Source organism: Poromitra crassiceps (genome assembly GCF_964638095.1).
Source record: "Poromitra crassiceps genome assembly, chromosome: 2".
NCBI lineage: Eukaryota > Metazoa > Chordata > Actinopteri > Beryciformes > Melamphaidae > Poromitra > Poromitra crassiceps.
This window is the reverse complement of record NC_139624.1, coordinates 11508244-11526778: the sequence shown is the minus strand read 5'-3', so window position 1 is coordinate 11526778 and position 18535 is coordinate 11508244. Positions and strand designations below refer to the sequence as shown.

Sequence of the window (18535 nt, the reverse complement as noted above, 5' to 3'; positions counted from 1 at the left end):
TCTAAGGCCTACAAAATAACCCTCCAGCCAGAGGCAGAACTCTCTAAGGCCTACAAAATAACCCTGCAGCCAGAGGCAGAACTCTCTAAGGCCTACAAAATAACCCTCCAGCCAGAGGCAGAACTCTCTAAGGCCTACAAAATAACCCTGAAGCCAGAGGCAGAACTCTCTAAGGCCTACAAAATAACCCTGCAGCCGGAAACAGAACTCTCTAAGGCCTACAAAATAACCCTCCAGCCAGAGGCAGAACTCTCTAAGGCCTACAAAATAACCCTGCAGCCGGAGGCAGAACTCTCTAAGGCCTACAAAATAACCCTGCAGCCAGAGGCAGAACTCTCTAAGGCCTACAAAATAACCCTGCAGCCAGAGGCAGAACTCTCTAAGGCCTACAAAATAACCCTGCAGCCAGAGGCAGAACTCTCTAAGGCCTACAAAATAACCCTGAAGCCAGAGGCAGAACTCTCTAAGGCCTACAAAATAACCCTGCAGCCGGAAACAGAACTCTCTAAGGCCTACAAAATAACCCTCCAGCCAGAGGCAGAACTCTCTAAGGCCTACAAAATAACCCTCCAGCCAGAGGCAGAACTCTCTAAGGCCTACAAAATAACCCTCCAGCCAGAGGCAGAACTCTCTAAGGCCTACAAAATAACCCTGCAGCCAGAGGCAGAACTCTCTAAGGCCTACAAAATAACCCTGCAGCCAGAGGCAGAACTCTCTAAGGCCTACAAAATAACCCTGCAGCCGGAGGCAGAACTCTCTAAGGCCTACAAAATAACCCTGCAGCCAGAGGCAGAACTCTCTAAGGCCTACAAAATAACCCTGCAGCCAGAGGCAGAACTCTCTAAGGCCTACAAAATAACCCTGCAGCCAGAGGCAGAACTCTCTAAGGCCTACAAAATAACCCTGCAGCCGGAGGCAGAACTCTCAAAGGCCTACAAAATAACCCTGCAGCCAGAGGCAGAACTCTCTAAGGCCTACAAAATAACCCTGCAGCCGGAGGCAGAACTCTCTAAGGCCTACAAAATAACCCTGCAGCCAGAGGCAGAACTCTCTAAGGCCTACAAAATAACCCTGCAGCCAGAGGCAGAACTCTCTAAGGCCTACAAAATAACCCTGCAGCCAGAGGCAGAACTCTCTAAGGCCTACAAAATAACCCTGCAGCCGGAGGCAGAACTCTCAAAGGCCTACAAAATAACCCTGCAGCCAGAGGCAGAACTCTCTAAGGCCTACAAAATAACCCTGCAGCCGGAGGCAGAACTCTCAAAGGCCTACAAAATAACCCTGCAGCCAGAGGCAGAACTCTCTAAGGCCTACAAAATAACCCTCCAGCCAGAGGCAGAACTCTCTAAGGCCTACAAAATAACCCTGCAGCCAGAGGCAGAACTCTGTAAGGCCTACAAAATAACCCTGCAGCCAGAGGCAGAACTCTCTAAGGCCTACAAAATAACCCTGCAGCCAGAGGCAGAACTCTCTAAGGCCTACAAAATAACCCTGCAGCCAGAGGCAGAACTCTCTAAGGCCTACAAAATAACCCTGCAGCCAGAGGCAGAACTCTCTAAGGCCTACAAAATAACCCTGCAGCCAGAGGCAGAACTCTCTAAGGCCTACAAAATAACCCTGCAGCCAGAGGCAGCACTCTCTAAGGTCTACAAAATAACCCTGCAGCCGGAGGCAGAACTCTCTAAGGCCTACAAAATAAACCTGCAGCCGGAGGCAGAACTCTCTAAGGCCTACAAAATAACCCTCCAGCCAGAGGCAGAACTCTCTAAGGCCTAGAAAATAACCCTGCAGCCAGAGGCAGAACTCTCTAAGGCCTAGAAAATAACCCTGCAGCCAGAGGCAGAACTCTCTAAGGCCTACAAAATAACCCTGCAGCCAGAGGCAGAACTCTCTAAGGCCTACAAAATAACCCTGCAGCCGGAGGCAGAACTCTCTAAGGCCTACAAAATAACCCTGCAGCCAGAGGCAGAACTCTCTAAGGCCTACAAAATAACCCTGCAGCCAGAGGCAGAACTCTCTAAGGCCTACAAAATAACCCTGCAGCCAGAGGCAGAACTCTCTAAGGCCTACAAAATAACCCTGCAGCCAGAGGCAGAACTCTCTAAGGCCTACAAAATAACCCTCCAGCCAGAGGCAGAACTCTCTAAGGCCTACAAAATAACCCTCCAGCCAGAGGCAGAACTCTCTAAGGCCTACAAAATAACCCTGCAGCCAGAGGCAGAACTCTCTAAGGCCTAGAAAATAACCCTGCAGCTGGAGGCAGAACTCTCTAAGGCCTAGAAAATAACGCTGCAGCCAGAGGCAGAACTCTCTAAGGCCTACAAAATAACCCTGCAGCCAGAGGCAGAACTCTCTAAGGCCTACAAAATAACCCTGCAGCCAGAGGCAGAACTCTCTAAGGCCTACAAAATAACCCTGCAGCCAGAGGCAGAACTCTCTAAGGCCTACAAAATAACCCTGCAGCCAGAGGCAGAACTCTCTAAGGCCTACAAAATAACCCTCCAGCCAGAGGCAGAACTCTGTAAGGCCTACAAAATAACCCTCCAGCCAGAGGCAGAACTCTGTAAGGCCTACAAAATAACCCTCCAGCCAGAGGCAGAACTCTCTAAGGCCTACAAAATAACCCTGCAGCCAGAGGCAGAACTCTCTAAGGCCTACAAAATAACCCTGCAGCCAGAGGCAGAACTCTCTAAGGCCTACAAAATAACCCTCCAGCCAGAGGCAGAACTCTCTAAGGCCTACAAAATAACCCTGCAGCCAGAGGCAGAACTCTCTAAGGCCTACAAAATAACCCTGCAGCCAGAGGCAGAACTCTCTAAGGCCTACAAAATAACCCTGCAGCCAGAGGCAGAACTCTGTAAGGCCTACAAAATAACCCTGCAGCCAGAGGCAGAACTCTGTAAGGCCTACAAAATAACCCTGCAGCCAGAGGCAGAACTCTCTAAGGCCTACAAAATAACCCTGCAGCCAGAGGCAGAACTCTCTAAGGCCTACAAAATAACCCTGCAGCCAGAGGCAGAACTCTCTAAGGCCTACAAAATAACCCTGCAGCCAGAGGCAGAACTCTCTAAGGCCTACAAAATAACCCTGCAGCCAGAGGCAGAACTCTCTAAGACCTACAAAATAACCCTGCAGCCAGAGGCAGAACTCTCTAAGACCTACAAAATAACCCTGCAGCCAGAGGCAGAACTCTCTAAGGCCTACAAAATAACCCTGCAGCCGGAGGCATAACTCTCTAAGGCCTACAAAATAACCCTGCAGCCGGAGGCAGAACTCTCTAAGGCCTACAAAATAACCCTGCAGCCAGAGGCAGAACTCTCTAAGGCCTACAAAATAACCCTGCAGCCAGAGGCAGAACTCTCTAAGGCCTACAAAATAACCCTGCAGCCAGAGGCAGAACTCTCTAAGACCTACAAAATAACCCTGCAGCCAGAGGCAGAACTCTCTAAGACCTACAAAATAACCCTGCAGCCAGAGGCAGAACTCTCTAAGACCTACAAAATAACCCTGCAGCCAGAGGCAGAACTCTCTAAGACCTACAAAATAACCCTGCAGCCAGAGGCAGAATTCTCTAAGACCTACAAAATAACCCTGCAGCCAGAGGCAGAACTCTCTAAGGCCTACAAAATAACCCTGCAGCCAGAGACAGAACTCTCTAAGGCCTACAAAATAACCCTGCAGCCAGAGGCAGAACTCTCTAAGGCCTACAAAATAACCCTGCAGCCAGAGGCAGAACTCTCTAAGACCTACAAAATAACCCTGCAGCCGGAGGCAGAACTCTCTAAGGCCTACAAAATAACCCTGCAGCCAGAGGCAGAACTCTCTAAGGCCTACAAAATAACCCTGCAGCCAGAGGCAGAACTCTCTAAGGCCTACAAAATAACCCTGCAGCCAGAGGCAGAACTCTCTAAGGCCTACAAAATAACCCTGCAGCCAGAGGCAGAACTCTCTAAGGCCTACAAAATAACCCTCCAGCCAGAGGCAGAACTCTGTAAGGCCTACAAAATAACCCTCCAGCCAGAGGCAGAACTCTGTAAGGCCTACAAAATAACCCTCCAGCCAGAGGCAGAACTCTCTAAGGCCTACAAAATAACCCTGCAGCCAGAGGCAGAACTCTCTAAGGCCTACAAAATAACCCTGCAGCCAGAGACAGAACTCTCTAAGGCCTACAAAATAACCCTGCAGCCAGAGGCAGAACTCTCTAAGGCCTACAAAATAACCCTGCAGCCAGAGGCAGAACTCTCTAAGACCTACAAAATAACCCTGCAGCCGGAGGCAGAACTCTCTAAGGCCTACAAAATAACCCTGCAGCCAGAGGCAGAACTCTCTAAGGCCTACAAAATAACCCTGCAGCCAGAGGCAGAACTCTCTAAGGCCTACAAAATAACCCTGCAGCCAGAGGCAGAACTCTGTAAGGCCTACAAAATAACCCTGCAGCCAGAGGCAGAACTCTGTAAGGCCTACAAAATAACCCTGCAGCCAGAGGCAGAACTCTCTAAGGCCTACAAAATAACCCTGCAGCCAGAGGCAGAACTCTCTAAGGCCTACAAAATAACCCTGCAGCCAGAGGCAGAACTCTCTAAGGCCTACAAAATAACCCTGCAGCCAGAGGCAGAACTCTCTAAGGCCTACAAAATAACCCTGCAGCCAGAGGCAGAACTCTCTAAGACCTACAAAATAACCCTGCAGCCAGAGGCAGAACTCTCTAAGACCTACAAAATAACCCTGCAGCCAGAGGCAGAACTCTCTAAGGCCTACAAAATAACCCTGCAGCCGGAGGCATAACTCTCTAAGGCCTACAAAATAACCCTGCAGCCGGAGGCAGAACTCTCTAAGGCCTACAAAATAACCCTGCAGCCAGAGGCAGAACTCTCTAAGGCCTACAAAATAACCCTGCAGCCAGAGGCAGAACTCTCTAAGGCCTACAAAATAACCCTGCAGCCAGAGGCAGAACTCTCTAAGACCTACAAAATAACCCTGCAGCCAGAGGCAGAACTCTCTAAGACCTACAAAATAACCCTGCAGCCAGAGGCAGAACTCTCTAAGACCTACAAAATAACCCTGCAGCCAGAGGCAGAACTCTCTAAGACCTACAAAATAACCCTGCAGCCAGAGGCAGAATTCTCTAAGACCTACAAAATAACCCTGCAGCCAGAGGCAGAACTCTCTAAGGCCTACAAAATAACCCTGCAGCCAGAGACAGAACTCTCTAAGGCCTACAAAATAACCCTGCAGCCAGAGGCAGAACTCTCTAAGGCCTACAAAATAACCCTGCAGCCAGAGGCAGAACTCTCTAAGACCTACAAAATAACCCTGCAGCCGGAGGCAGAACTCTCTAAGGCCTACAAAATAACCCTGCAGCCAGAGGCAGAACTCTCTAAGGCCTACAAAATAACCCTGCAGCCAGAGGCAGAACTCTCTAAGGCCTACAAAATAACCCTGCAGCCAGAGGCAGAGCTCTCTAAGGCCTACACAATAACCCTCCAGCCAGAGGCAGAGCTCTCTAAGGCCTACAAAATAACCCTCCAGCCAGAGGCAGAACTCTCTAAGGCCTACAAAATAACCCTCCAGCCAGAGGCAGAACTCTCTAAGGCCTACAAAATAACCCTGCAGCCAGAGGCAGAACTCTATAAGGCCTACAAAATAACCCTGCAGCCAGAGGCAGAACTCTCTAAGGCCTACAAAATAACCCTGCAGCCAGAGGCAGAGCTCTCTAAGGCCTACACAATAACCCTCCAGCCAGAGGCAGACCTCTCTAAGGCCTACAAAATAACCCTCCAGCCAGAGGCAGAACTCTCTAAGGCCTACAAAATAACCCTCCAGCCAGAGGCAGAACTCTCTAAGGCCTACAAAATAACCCTGCAGCCAGAGGCAGAACTCTCTAAGGCCTACAAAATAACCCTGCAGCCAGAGGCAGAACTCTCTAAGGCCTACAAAATAACCCTGCAGCCAGAGACAGAACTCTCTAAGGCCTACAAAATAACCCTGCAGCCAGAGGCAGAACTCTCTAAGGCCTACAAAATAACCCTGCAGCCAGAGACAGAACTCTCTAAGGCCTACAAAATAACCCTGCAGCCAGAGGCAGAACTCTCTAAGGCCTACAAAATAACCCTGCAGCCAGAGGCAGAGCTCTCTAAGGCCTACACAATAACCCTCCAGCCAGAGGCAGACCTCTCTAAGGCCTACAAAATAACCCTCCAGCCAGAGGCAGAACTCTCTAAGGCCTACAAAATAACCCTGCAGCCAGAGGCAGAACTCTCTAAGGCCTACAAAATAACCCTGCAGCCAGAGGCAGAACTCTCTAAGGCCTACAAAATAACCCTGCAGCCAGAGACAGAACTCTCTAAGGCCTACAAAATAACCCTGCAGCCAGAGGCAGAACTCTCTAAGGCCTACAAAATAACCCTGCAGCCAGAGACAGAACTCTCTAAGGCCTACAAAATAACCCTGCAGCCAGAGGCAGAACTCTCTAAGGCCTACAAAATAACCCTGCAGCCAGAGGCAGAACTCTCTAAGACCTACAAAATAACCCTGCAGCCAGAGGCAGAACTCTCTAAGGCCTACAAAATAACCCTGCAGCCAGAGGCAGAACTCTCTAAGGCCTACAAAATAACCCTGCAGCCAGAGGCAGAACTCTCTAAGGCCTACAAAATAACCCTGCAGCCAGAGGCAGAACTCTCTAAGACCTACAAAATAACCCTGCAGCCAGAGGCAGAACTCTCTAAGGCCTACAAAATAACCCTGCAGCCAGAGGCAGAACTCTCTAAGGCCTACAAAATAACCCTGCAGCCAGAGGCAGAACTCTCTAAGGCCTACAAAATAACCCTGCAGCCAGAGGCAGAACTCTCTAAGGCCTACAAAATAACCCTCCAGCCAGAGGCAGAACTCTCTAAGGCCTACAAAATAACCCTCCAGCCAGAGGCAGAACTCTCTAAGGCCTACAAAATAACCCTCCAGCCAGAGGCAGAACTCTCTAAGGCCTACAAAATAACCCTGCAGCCGGAGGCAGAACTCGCTATCTTTGGCTGCTCTGAGTCCTCTCTGACCTTCCCTACAGCTGTGCAACAATCTCTGACAACTGTCGCCAAAAGACTAATTTTGAAAGAATGGAAGTCCTCCTCTTCACCTTCTTTTCAGGTGTGGCTGATGGGCATGGTCTCTGTTATACAGATGGAGATACTCGGGTTCCTGAGAACCAACTAGTTTGGAAAGTTCACAACTATCTGGGACCCGTTTAGACCTACTTTGACAAGGTTAAGAGTGACTGAGGTTAGGGGTGGTGGATGACTTGCTTTCCCATGGACCCCTTGTATAAGATCCCATACGTGATATCTCTTAGAAGCACATAAGCACCTTATGCAGCTGCTAGCGCCACGTTACAATGTTAAATGTCAAAGTTGTTTGTGTTTTTTTTTCTCTTTTCTTTTCCTGGGTCTGAGCCTGTTTGTCTTGTATGTTAATTGTTCTATAAAAGATTGAGAGAAAAGAAAAGAAAAAAAAGACTAGTGTGAAAGATCACAGCTAACAACGAACTCTCACTCTGAGGACATTTCAAATCAGACATGTTTTACTTTGACTGCAGTAGATGTTTACAGCAGTACTTTTACTTCTACAGTACTACAGTAAAGTATCAGCAGAGTAACAGTACTTCTGCTGCTAGTTCTCTGTTAAAGTCTGTGTGAGCTCGTCGTCTTGCAGCGTGCTCGCCGCCAGACCATAATAATAACAGGTTGTAACCGTGGCGACGGGCTGGTTTCAGGTCTGAGTGACAGACAGCGGGCGCCCACTCACACTGAAGGACCCCGCTTCACACTCTCTCCCTCTTTCCCTCTGCCTCCTTTGTTCTCTCTCTCTCTCTCTCACACACACACACACACACACACAGCCTTGATCTCTCTCTCTCACTCTCTTCCTCCCTTTTCTCCTCTCTCTTATCCATCTCGTCTCTCATCCTTCCGGTGTTGAAGAAGGAAGTCCATAAAAGGACGTTTGATCTTTCATTGATAGAAACACAGCAGCTTGGTTTCCATGACACTCGTTCTCTCTCCATCTCTCTAATCTTCAGCTAAAATAAGATGCTTCAGGATCTCTTTATTCACGTTTATTCATTCAAGCATAAGTGCTGTGCAGGACGGTGCAGAGACAGATCACAGCAGCATGAACACAAAGGAAAGTTTATTTTTATTTTTAATATCATTCTTATTTTCCAACACACACACACGACACACACATATACACACATATATATATATATATATATATACATATATATATATATATATATATATATGTACATACACACACACATACACACACACACACACACACACACACACACACACACGTGTGTGTGTGTGTGTGTGTGTGTGTGTGGCAATAAAGACAAATACAGATATATTCTATAATTGAGTCCACCTGGAACGACTGAAGCTGCATGGAAACAAGTGCTGTCTCTCTCTTTCTCTCTCTCTTCTCACTGACAGCATGTTTCTGTTCAGTGCAGGCTGAATATGAGGCTACGCGACTAAATGACTTGTTAAGATGGGCATGTTTTTTCCAGTGAGTAGCCTTGAGCCTTGGCTCAATTGTTGAATTGCAATGTGTCAAGTAACATAATCATGATGCGAGAGTTTGTCTGAGTGGACGTCCACTGACTTTGACAACCCCTGGCCTAGACAAATGCTGCATTCACATGCTGCTCGTATTCCCAGTATTTGTTCAGCTTTGCAGTTGGGAAGTGGTTCTTCCTCGGTGTGTTCGTCCTTATGGTAATGTGGAAACAACATGGACGCTGCAGAGGAGATGTGTTGTATTGTTCAGTAACAAAGAGCAAAGAAAAAGATCTGGAACACATTTTCCCCCCGACACCACCTGAATGCAACGCACGTTCCTTCACTGCCAGAAGTGCCAGAAGGGGGAGACAAAGGTTCTGCAGTACAAAAGTGACATACTCTAGCTTTAAAACACGCATACGCAAACACACAAGTGATATCTGGACCGATGACGTGAGAAACCCTTATTAGCACGGACTGCCCAAAAAAAAGTGTCGGGGGGGGGGGGGGAGAGAGAGAGGACCAGACTGGTTCATCAAGGAGAAATGTTCTGGTTCCATGAACTCAAAACAATGCACCCTCAGTAAAGCATGGGAGGAGGAGCATTATCTCGTCTGTGCTGATCTTTGTTCCTGACAATATATCCTGACGGTCACAATTTCACAAGCTGTTTTGTTTGTTTGTTTGTTTGTTTGTGTGTTTGTTTCCAAGGCGACATTCAAAGGCTGGATGGAGATCATGTACGCAGCAGTGGACTCACGTGCCGTAAGTTGACACGTTTAAAACTGTAGAGGGAGATCATCCCTGCTTCTGTGTGTCCACAATGATCCTATTTGAGACAGAATCTAACACTGTGTGTGTGTGTGTGTGTGTGTGTGTGTGTGTGTGTGTGTGTGTGTGTGTGTGTGTGCGTGCGTGCCTGCGCATGTGTGTGTGTGTGTGTGTGTGTGTGTGTGTGTGTGTGCCTGCATGTGTGTGGGTTGTGTGCGTGTGCGTTTGCGTGCGTGTGTGCCAGGTGGAGGAGCAGCCTATTAAGGAGATCAACCTGTACATGTACCTGTACTTCGTCATCTTCATCATCTTCGGCTCCTTCTTCACCCTCAACCTCTTTATCGGCGTCATCATCGACAACTTCAACCAGCAGAAACGAAAGATAAGTGTCCAAACCAGAGGCATAATCACCATCTTCATCATCATCATCATTATTAAAATTGCCTAAGATCGGTGGGCGGTGTTAGTCATGATTTGCGGTGTCCGTTAGTTCCCATTTTGGTAACATCATCAGTGATGTGTCATCACTCTTTCTCTACTTACCCATCGAGCTCAACAGTCACGTGACTTTCTGTGACGTCTCCAGCCCTGGAAGAGAGTTCCCCCTTCATTTTCTCCATAGACATTTCAAAAAAATCCTTATATAATGAGTTTTAAGAATACTTAAGAATACTTGCGAGAAGTGTGCCCGGGCACGCCAAAGCTGCCCGGGCACGACAAAGCGCTCTCCAGACCACCTTTTCAAGTGGATCCTGTCACGGTTTCCTGTTGTGCGCCCGGGCGCGGAACGGAACGAAACGCAACATTCACACTCGCCAAATGTTCCGAAACTGGGGTCAATTTGGGGACAAGTGTGCTCGGGAACGGTACCGGGGCGCCAGTGAGCAAGCACCCTAAAAAGACCCTATCTACTGTATAAAAAGTTAAGTTAAATTTTTTTTTATAAAAAGATATCTAAAAAGATTCACAGATTCCGCCATAGTTATTTTGAATGAGGCGAAGGAGGAGGTGACGCGAGGTGAACGTCTTGTCGTCAGTCTTAACAACCGAACTGAATTGTGAGTGACCATAAAACATTTCACTTGGAGCATTCGATCCCTATAATATAAGACTATAAGACTATACTTTGATTCATAATTTGACGAGAGAGACAGACAAACAATGCAATCATTCTTGTCTGTCATGCATTAAAAACTAAAATAACTAGCCTGTTATCATCTCTGGAACCATGTAATTGTCCATGTGAAGTGAAAACATGGATGCATAGGAGATGTTGGGTCCTGTGAAGATAACAGACAGGTCTGTGGTCTGTGTTGACTCTGTACAGTGAAGATAACGGACAGGTATGTGGTCTGTATTGAGTCTGTAGAGTAAAGATAACAGACAGGTCTGTGGTCTGTGTTGAGTCTGTAGAGTGAAGATAACAGACAGGTATGTGGTCTGTGTTGAGTCTGTAGAGTGAAGATAACAGACAGGTCTGTATTGAGTCTGTACAGTAAAGATAACAGACAGGTCTGTATTGAGTCTGTACAGTAAAGATAACAGACAGGTCTGTATTGAGTCTGTACAGTAAAGATAACAGACAGGTCTGTATTGAGTCTGTACAGTAAAGATAACGGACATGTCTGTATTGAGTCTGTAGAGTGAAGATAACAGACAGGTCTGTGGTCTGTGTTTACTTAGGAGGACAGGATATCTTCATGACGGAGGAGCAGAAGAAGTACTACAATGCCATGAAGAAACTGGGCTCCAAGAAACCACAGAAGCCCATCCCTCGACCGCTGGTAGGAACCATGGGCATCTCCATGATAGCTAGGTTCTGTTTGGTCTTTTCTTTGCTACTGTCAGCTGTATGGGTTGATGGATGGGGGCGTCCTGCGGGGAGGGGGGTTATGAGTGATTTTGTTTGCGTCTATGTATGTATTTTGTATTTTGTGTGTTTTTTGTAGATGTTTGCGGTTATGTTTTTCTCTGTGTATGTTCAAATTTAAATCAATAAAATGTATGTTCATCGCGCATTTTCATATCGCGATGACGATGAAAATACGATTAATCGTGCAGCCCTAATATAATGCAAGGTTACAATCATTCTATATCGCTCTGATAATAGTCCGGGAGCCAAAGGCTGTTTTTTTGATGAACCTTGTTTCGTCTGATAAAGTTTTTTTCTCTGCTGATTCTTGTACCTTGGGGGTACCTATTCAAAATACAGGAGGGTGCCCGGTGAGCACCCTTGAGCATTTTTAGATATTAACCCCTTAAGTGCCAAAATCCCATACAAATAGGGATTTATGAGATTTCATGCAAAATACTCAAATCAAATGCATCAAATTTGCTTTCTCCAATGTTTATTCATAAAGGAGCAACGAGGTCATGTATATATAGCCTATTTGATTCCCACGCCATGTGCCCCCCCACCCCCGACCCCCAATAAAAACATGCAATTAGCAGAGGACTTTTAGTCTGATAAATCACTCCTAGGTGTTGAAGCGGTGCAGGTTTGCGCAAGTCAGACCCTTCTCCCCCACTCCCCTCTCTCTGGCACTGTGTGTGTGCGTGCATGTGCGCACGTGTGTGTGCGTGCATGTGCGCGTGTGTGCATGTTTCACCGGCTTTGAGCCGCGGCACTTTCTGTCTCCACTCTCAATTCCTTGTACAGCCGGGGGGAGGGTTCTAGGTGCACTGTTCAAATCCTGTGCACACATCTTGGCAGGGGAGTTTCTAGGGAGTGGCCAGGGGTGGCACAGGCCACCCCTTAAATCTAATTGGCCACCCCAAAATCCTGAGGGTGCTGGCATCTATGGCCAACAATACTGTCTTTCAGAGGCTGTAGCGGGCTAATTGTTAAGCTAAGCTAGAGTGATGTTAGGCTAAATTTTGGTGAGGGAAAACCTTTCTACATCCTTCCTAAATGCCGCAATCAGTGCCACCCTTGCTTGAGTCTGTGCCCCACCTGGGCCACCCCACTCAAAATAGTTGGGACACTGCATCTCGGCTCAGACACATCTCGCCTCAAACAGACACACATGTCACTTATAGATGGCTGTGCTGCTTAAAGCGTCTTGGGGGTATGCACGCATTGATGAGTTTTGTTGGGGCTTTATTCACTGATGGCTGATAGTGGGCTATCTGGAGATCCGGTAAGACATTTCCAGAAAGCAAATGACCTGATGAGAGCCTTCAGAGGATCAGATTGTGAGTCAGACCAGAACAGACAAACTTTGGGTTTAGGTCTTGGTGAAACCAATGATGCTGATGCTGATGCTGATGTCATACATCTGGGCTGAACGTGAGGGTGACTTGCTTCTTCATCTGACCACATTCCAGAAGATGCTTACCTACTACTTTGCAGCTGGCCATGTCAACCATGTCTGGTATGGCCTCTACTATCTTCGTTCCATGGAGAAGCTTCCTCCACAAAATAATTTTCTCCAGGGGCAGCATGTGATGTGACACATTAGTGGAATATGGAATGGCCTGTGGATCAACCAGTTCATAACCACTTTCATGAGGTACGGCCACAGTGATGGAGGGATCATTGGAATAACCATGAAGCCAGAGGCACTGAAGATCTGGGCCCTGAGCCACCACATACTGTATGCTGCAAGATTGAATCAGACATGAAGTTGATGGAAGAGGATGAGACAGATAAAGGTTCATCTCTATCACAAGGAGGAGGCTAAAGCCATGAGTTAAGCAGATGCCAAAGTCATGGACAGGGCTGGACTTTGTCAGAAACTGGAAACCTGCCTCCATCCATTGGATCCCAACGAACATCCAGGGGAAAGCATAGTGAACATCAAGATCACCAACACCAGTGACAGTGCCGTAAAGATGGGGGGAAGGCAATGTTAGAAGATTTTGAGAAGACCTGGCCAGAGGGATTTTAAGACACCATCTCAAACAAAGTAAAGACAATGACAACAACGAAATCAATCCAAGTTGACAACTCCACAATTTATGACCTAAATGCCATCGATTCAAGGGTAATGGACTGACCAGCTGATGGCAGGACTGGCCAGCTGATGGCACCATAGCTGATTTCATCAAAAATGTTAAGACACGGCTGAATTCATAGCTATCAGACAGTGACGCCTAGCTCATCTTCGGCAGGTACTCTGATTACAGTACTGTATCAAGTCCATCACCTGAGATGTCACAGAGACAGGGCTCACCTAGAAACACCATCTCTTAGCTCTTATGTGAGGAACTGACCCAGGAAGGATCAGCTTTTCCATCTACAGAGCACAAGGAAACACAAGTTGGTGGTGACAGGGGAGGAGCCATGTGACAGGGGAGGTGACAGGGGAGGAGCCATGCCCCATTGAGATCAGGTTGGAAGAAAGAAGGAGCCAATGATCTAGAAAATCAGCAGGAAGAAACTGACACCATCATTGTCCAAAAGGTCCTGAGGTGTGCTGGAGAAGCCCATCAAATATCGGTGGTTTCTGATGGCATAGATGTGTTCATCCTACTCCTTCACCATTACCATCATACGACTGGATGTACACCACACATCATGGAATCGCCCCACAAGGAAAGGGCAATAGTGGACATCAAGTCAACACTGGCCAAGCATTCACAAGTTGTGAAGAACCTTTTACCAGCCCATGCCATATTGGGATGTGACACTGTAGCGTCTTACTATGGGTTGGGAAAGGCTCTGTCATCAAAGTCCTCAAAACTGTACGAACTATCTGCCATTAGCAAAGTGGTTGCACCATTCCAGCAGGTCCCCGACCAACCACTGCCTTCATCTCAGTCTGTTCGGTATAGAGCACAGACATGTCACACACAAGGCTACTTGTCTGGGAGGAAAAGAATGGGAAAGGACACGTCTGCTCCAAACTTAGCTGCTCTACCCCCAGTGAATGAAGCATTCATTGAGAATGTTAAGAGGGCCCACTTTCAAGCAATATATTGAAATATCAATGTAAATCTGCCACTAGCATTGAACACTGAGGAATTTTGATGGAAAAAAAGACACATGCAACAGGTCATTGAGCCCAACCACTCTACCAGAAGATTGCAAACTTGTCCCAGACTACATTTTGGAGATGATCAGGTGTGGCTGCAAAACCCTTTTAACTCCAATAAGTGCAACTGTGAAGTGGCTGGTTTGCCATGCACAATGTTCTGTGCATGTTTCAGGGTAGGATGCACAATACCCACATAGGCTTAACTATACCATCAGACCATCAGCAGCCAAATGTGCCCTTCACACCTCCCAGTGTGCATCATCTACTCTGAATCTCTGCATGCCAATGAGCAAAGGCTCAATGGATGTTCTCATCCAGCATGACCCCTATAGTCATAAAACATTTGTTTTGCTGGCACGGCCTAAAATGGTTAATATTATGTAGTGTGGAATTAAATACATTGTACATGACTTCCTTTATGAATAGACATTAGAGAAAACAAATTGGATGCATTTGATTTGAGCATTTTGCATGAAATCCCATAAATCCCTATTTTTCTGGAATTTTGGCAATTAAGGGGTTAATATCTGAAAATGCTCAAGGGTACTCACCGGGCACCCTCCTGTATTTTGAATAGGTACCCCCAAACTACAAGAATCAGCAGAGAAAAAAACTTTATCCGACGAAGCGAGGTTCAACCCCATGGCTCCCGGACTATAAGGACGACAGATAAACTCTGAATTCTGAAAAATGCAGATGTAATCTTACTCTAGTTTTTCCTCTCCTCTCTCTCCTCCCTCCCTCTCTCCTCCCTCCCTCTCTCTCTCCTCCCTCTCTCCTCCCTCTCCCCCCTCCCTGTCTCTCCTCCCTCTCTCTATCTCTCTCCTCCCTCTCTCCTCCCTCCCTCTCTCTCCTCCCTCCCTCTCTCTCTCTCCCTCTCTCTCTCTCCTCCCTCTCTCTCCCTCTCTCTCTCTCCTCCCTCTCTCCTCCCTCCCTCTCTCTCCTCCCTCTCTCCTCCCTCCCTCTCTCTCTCTCCCTCTCCCTCTCTCTCACTCCTCCCTCTCTCTCCCTCTCTCTCTCTCCTCCCTCTCTCCTCCCTCCCTCTCTCTCCTCCCTCTCTCTCTCTCCTCCCTCTCTCCTCCCTCCCTCTCTCTCCTCCCTCTCTCCTCCCTCCCTCTCTCTCCTCCCTCTCTCTCCCTCTCTCCTCCCTCTCTCTCCCTCTCTATCTCTCCTCCCTCTCTCTCCTCCCTCTATCCTCCCTCCCTCTCTCCTCCCTCCCTCTCTCTCTCTCCCTCTCTCTCCCCCTCTCTCTCTCCTCCCTCTCTCCTCCCTCCCTCTCTCTCCTCCCTCTCTCTCCTCTCTCCCTCTCTCTCTCCTCCCTCTCTCTCCTCTGTCCCTCTCTCTCCTCCCTCTCTCTCTCTCCAGAACCCACTGCAGGGCTTCTTCTTTGACCTGGTGGCGAAGCAGGCATTTGACATCATCATCATGGTGCTGATCCTCCTGAACATGATCACCATGATGGTGGAGACGGACGAGCAGTCTCCTGGCATGGAGCACATCCTCAACAACATCAACCTGGCCTTCATCGTGGTCTTCTCCGCCGAGTGCCTCATGAAGATCATGGCCCTGCGCTGCTACTTCTTCACCATCGGCTGGAACATCTTCGACTTTGTGGTCGTCATACTCTCCATCGTCGGTGAGTTCAATTAGTCGCTCAAAGCGTTGATCAACAACGCTGCACGAAGGCTTCGTGCTGAAACGCATCCGTTGTACTGCTGTTATTATTATTCTCATCTGGCTCAAATAAGTGTTTGTAATACTCATTCCGGCCACAAGAGTGCACCACTAATGTTTTTGCTTCCAAATGTTTTTCACGTAGTCCACGGCACCCGTCCCACCCCCCACTTCCTCAGTTGTACCCGGAATTGGTGACTTTAATGAAAAATTAACCCTGACCCTTGTGTCTAAATTATAGAAATGCAGTCTTCACAGGTGTGTGTGTGTGTGTGTGTGTGTGTGTGTGTGTGTGTGTGTGTGTGTGTGTGTGTGTGTGTGTGTGTGTGTGTGTGTGTGTGTGTGTGTGTGTGAAGCAGTAATGTCTGCTGGAGAGTTATCTGTCAGTGGAGTGACCGTCTGTTCGGCCTTGATGTTTAGCCTGCACCAAGGTCCTATGGTCATATACAGTATCACACACACGCACACACACACACATGCACGCACACACACACACAGCGAATTATGAAGGCGATAAAAAGCAAACTAAGGACAGAATACAATCTAGTGAGGTGACCTATGGAACAGAAAATATGATTTAGTAACACTGGAAAATACGGTCAAGTAATACACATACAGATATAGAGTACCAAAGTCACACCCTCTTCCAGGCCTCAGCATGGGCCCCAAAGGATTTCATTTCCCATTCATTTTTCCATAGACGTTGTTTAAAATGGGGGGAGCTGGGAGGGGGGGGGGCACTTTTCTTTTTGTCAGAGTGAAATGTTCTATGCCAGGGATACTCAACTTGCTTTGCCCGGGGGCCACTTTCAAGAAATGATAGAAGGCCAGGGGCCAGTTAATAAACAAACAATATACATTTTTCTGTAGCGGATTGTAGGTTTTTGGGGTGTCAGCCGGAGTTTAGGCTGACAATGTTGTGCACACCGGATAGTTAGTTAGGTTAAGTTAGTTAGGTTAAGTACATACATAAGTGCCTGGGTAGCGAGCAGACGGCAGTATTTGACAATTTAGCAGCTAAATCATAGATTATTGAAAGATATTCCATACTGAAATGTTATAACAGAAGTGGAGTATTGCCCAGAATGACATGAACATTTGGACACTTATTCAGTATCTTGCATGTTGCGTTCAGGTGCACTGCAAAAAAAACGGAAAAAAAATTAATTCCATCGCGGGCCACACAGGGGGCCGCATGTGGCCCGCGGGCCGCAAGTTGAGTATCACTGTTCTATGCTCTCTCCTGATTCTGAATATAGCTGGATCAGTAGGTTTGACCAAGTGAGACAATTTTTATAAGCATTTTACCAAACGTACCCAGTGCTGTAGTGGTAAAAAAAAAAAGTGGGTAAACTATACTTTTGAGGCAGCTTTCTCTCGCGGCACCGGCAGTGTTATAAGTAACAAATTTAACACGAGAGAGAGGGGGTTGTGGGCACATTTACCACTGGTACAGGGTTGTGGCACGAGGCGAAGCCGAGTGCTATAAACCCTGTTCCAGTGGTAAATGTGCCCACAACCCCCGACCTCGAGTGTTAAATTTGTTTTCTACAACGGCTACCAAATAATATAAAAAATACACAATTGTAACATCCAATTCATTTATTTATAATCATTACTGGTTTCAGAATACATTTATCCTTCCGCCACAGAATATAGTTCCATACACAAGATCAATGATTGCACTAAACATTTAGTTGCCTTTGAGCCAAAAAACAACTAACCTATTCCTTAACGGGATTCACAGTTATTGATACATTGCCTGTAAAAGTACAGTTATTTAAACAGTTTTCTAAAGCAGCCCGTTTTGGTGGTGGTGTGTTGATATCTGGTGACGGCAGAGGGCGTTTGTTTGTTTGACAGTCCCAGGTTCGGGGTCCGGGCGCTAGTCGGACCTCCCGCTAGTCCGACCTCCCGCTAGTCCGAACTCGTGACAACTCAAGCTCAGCCAGTTCTCTCTCCCCAATTTCACCATGTCGTTCTTTGTTCACTTCACCTTCATCTTCATCTAACCACTGCTCAAAACTCAATCCACACAGTAAATCAAACGTTACTACGAAATCGGACATTTCCTTGTGTTAGAGATGGCCATTTCCTTGTTGAAGATTTGCAGACTGCAGGCTAACAGTGGGCGGAGTCAGCACAGGGAACGGAGTCAGAGGGAGCGGAGTGATACTGCGGTTGGAGCCGAACTGTAGATTGTTGGCGTATTTACCACTGTTGCTAGCCAATCAGAATCCAGTATTCACTCATGCCGTTGTAGAACGGCGGATAAACTATAAGCTTCTGTGACCGATATACAAGACAAAATATGAGAGTAGAACAACTTAATCTGAATATAGCCCTATAAGGTATATCAGGGGGTGCCCCACATTTCTGAGTAGTCAGCCAGATAGCAAAAGTAGCTGGCAAAAAAATATGGGATGGGCCTTGGACCTTCAAGGGGGGTCCGGGGGGATTCTCCCCAGGAAGACAATTTTGTACATTTTAAAGTCAAATTCATCAACCTGGTGCATTTGAGAGCAAAATGAAGAGGCTAAATCTATGAAGAACTACACA

The 18535-nt window shown here is 47.2% G+C and overlaps 1 protein-coding gene across 1 annotated transcript in view; it reads left to right on the top strand.

Moving 5' to 3' along the window:
• LOC310798312 (sodium channel protein type 5 subunit alpha-like) overlaps nt 1–18535 on the top strand; it is a gene marked incomplete at both ends in the record, with an annotated part of 197485 nt that overhangs the window by 165794 nt on the left and 13156 nt on the right. Inside the window, 4 exons of the mRNA XM_083660822.1 lie at nt 9264–9317; nt 9568–9709; nt 11007–11107; nt 15668–15938. Of these exons, the coding sequence (XP_083516948.1) occupies nt 9264–9317; nt 9568–9709; nt 11007–11107; nt 15668–15938 (568 nt within the window). The remainder of the gene's footprint in view (nt 1–9263; nt 9318–9567; nt 9710–11006; nt 11108–15667; nt 15939–18535) is intronic.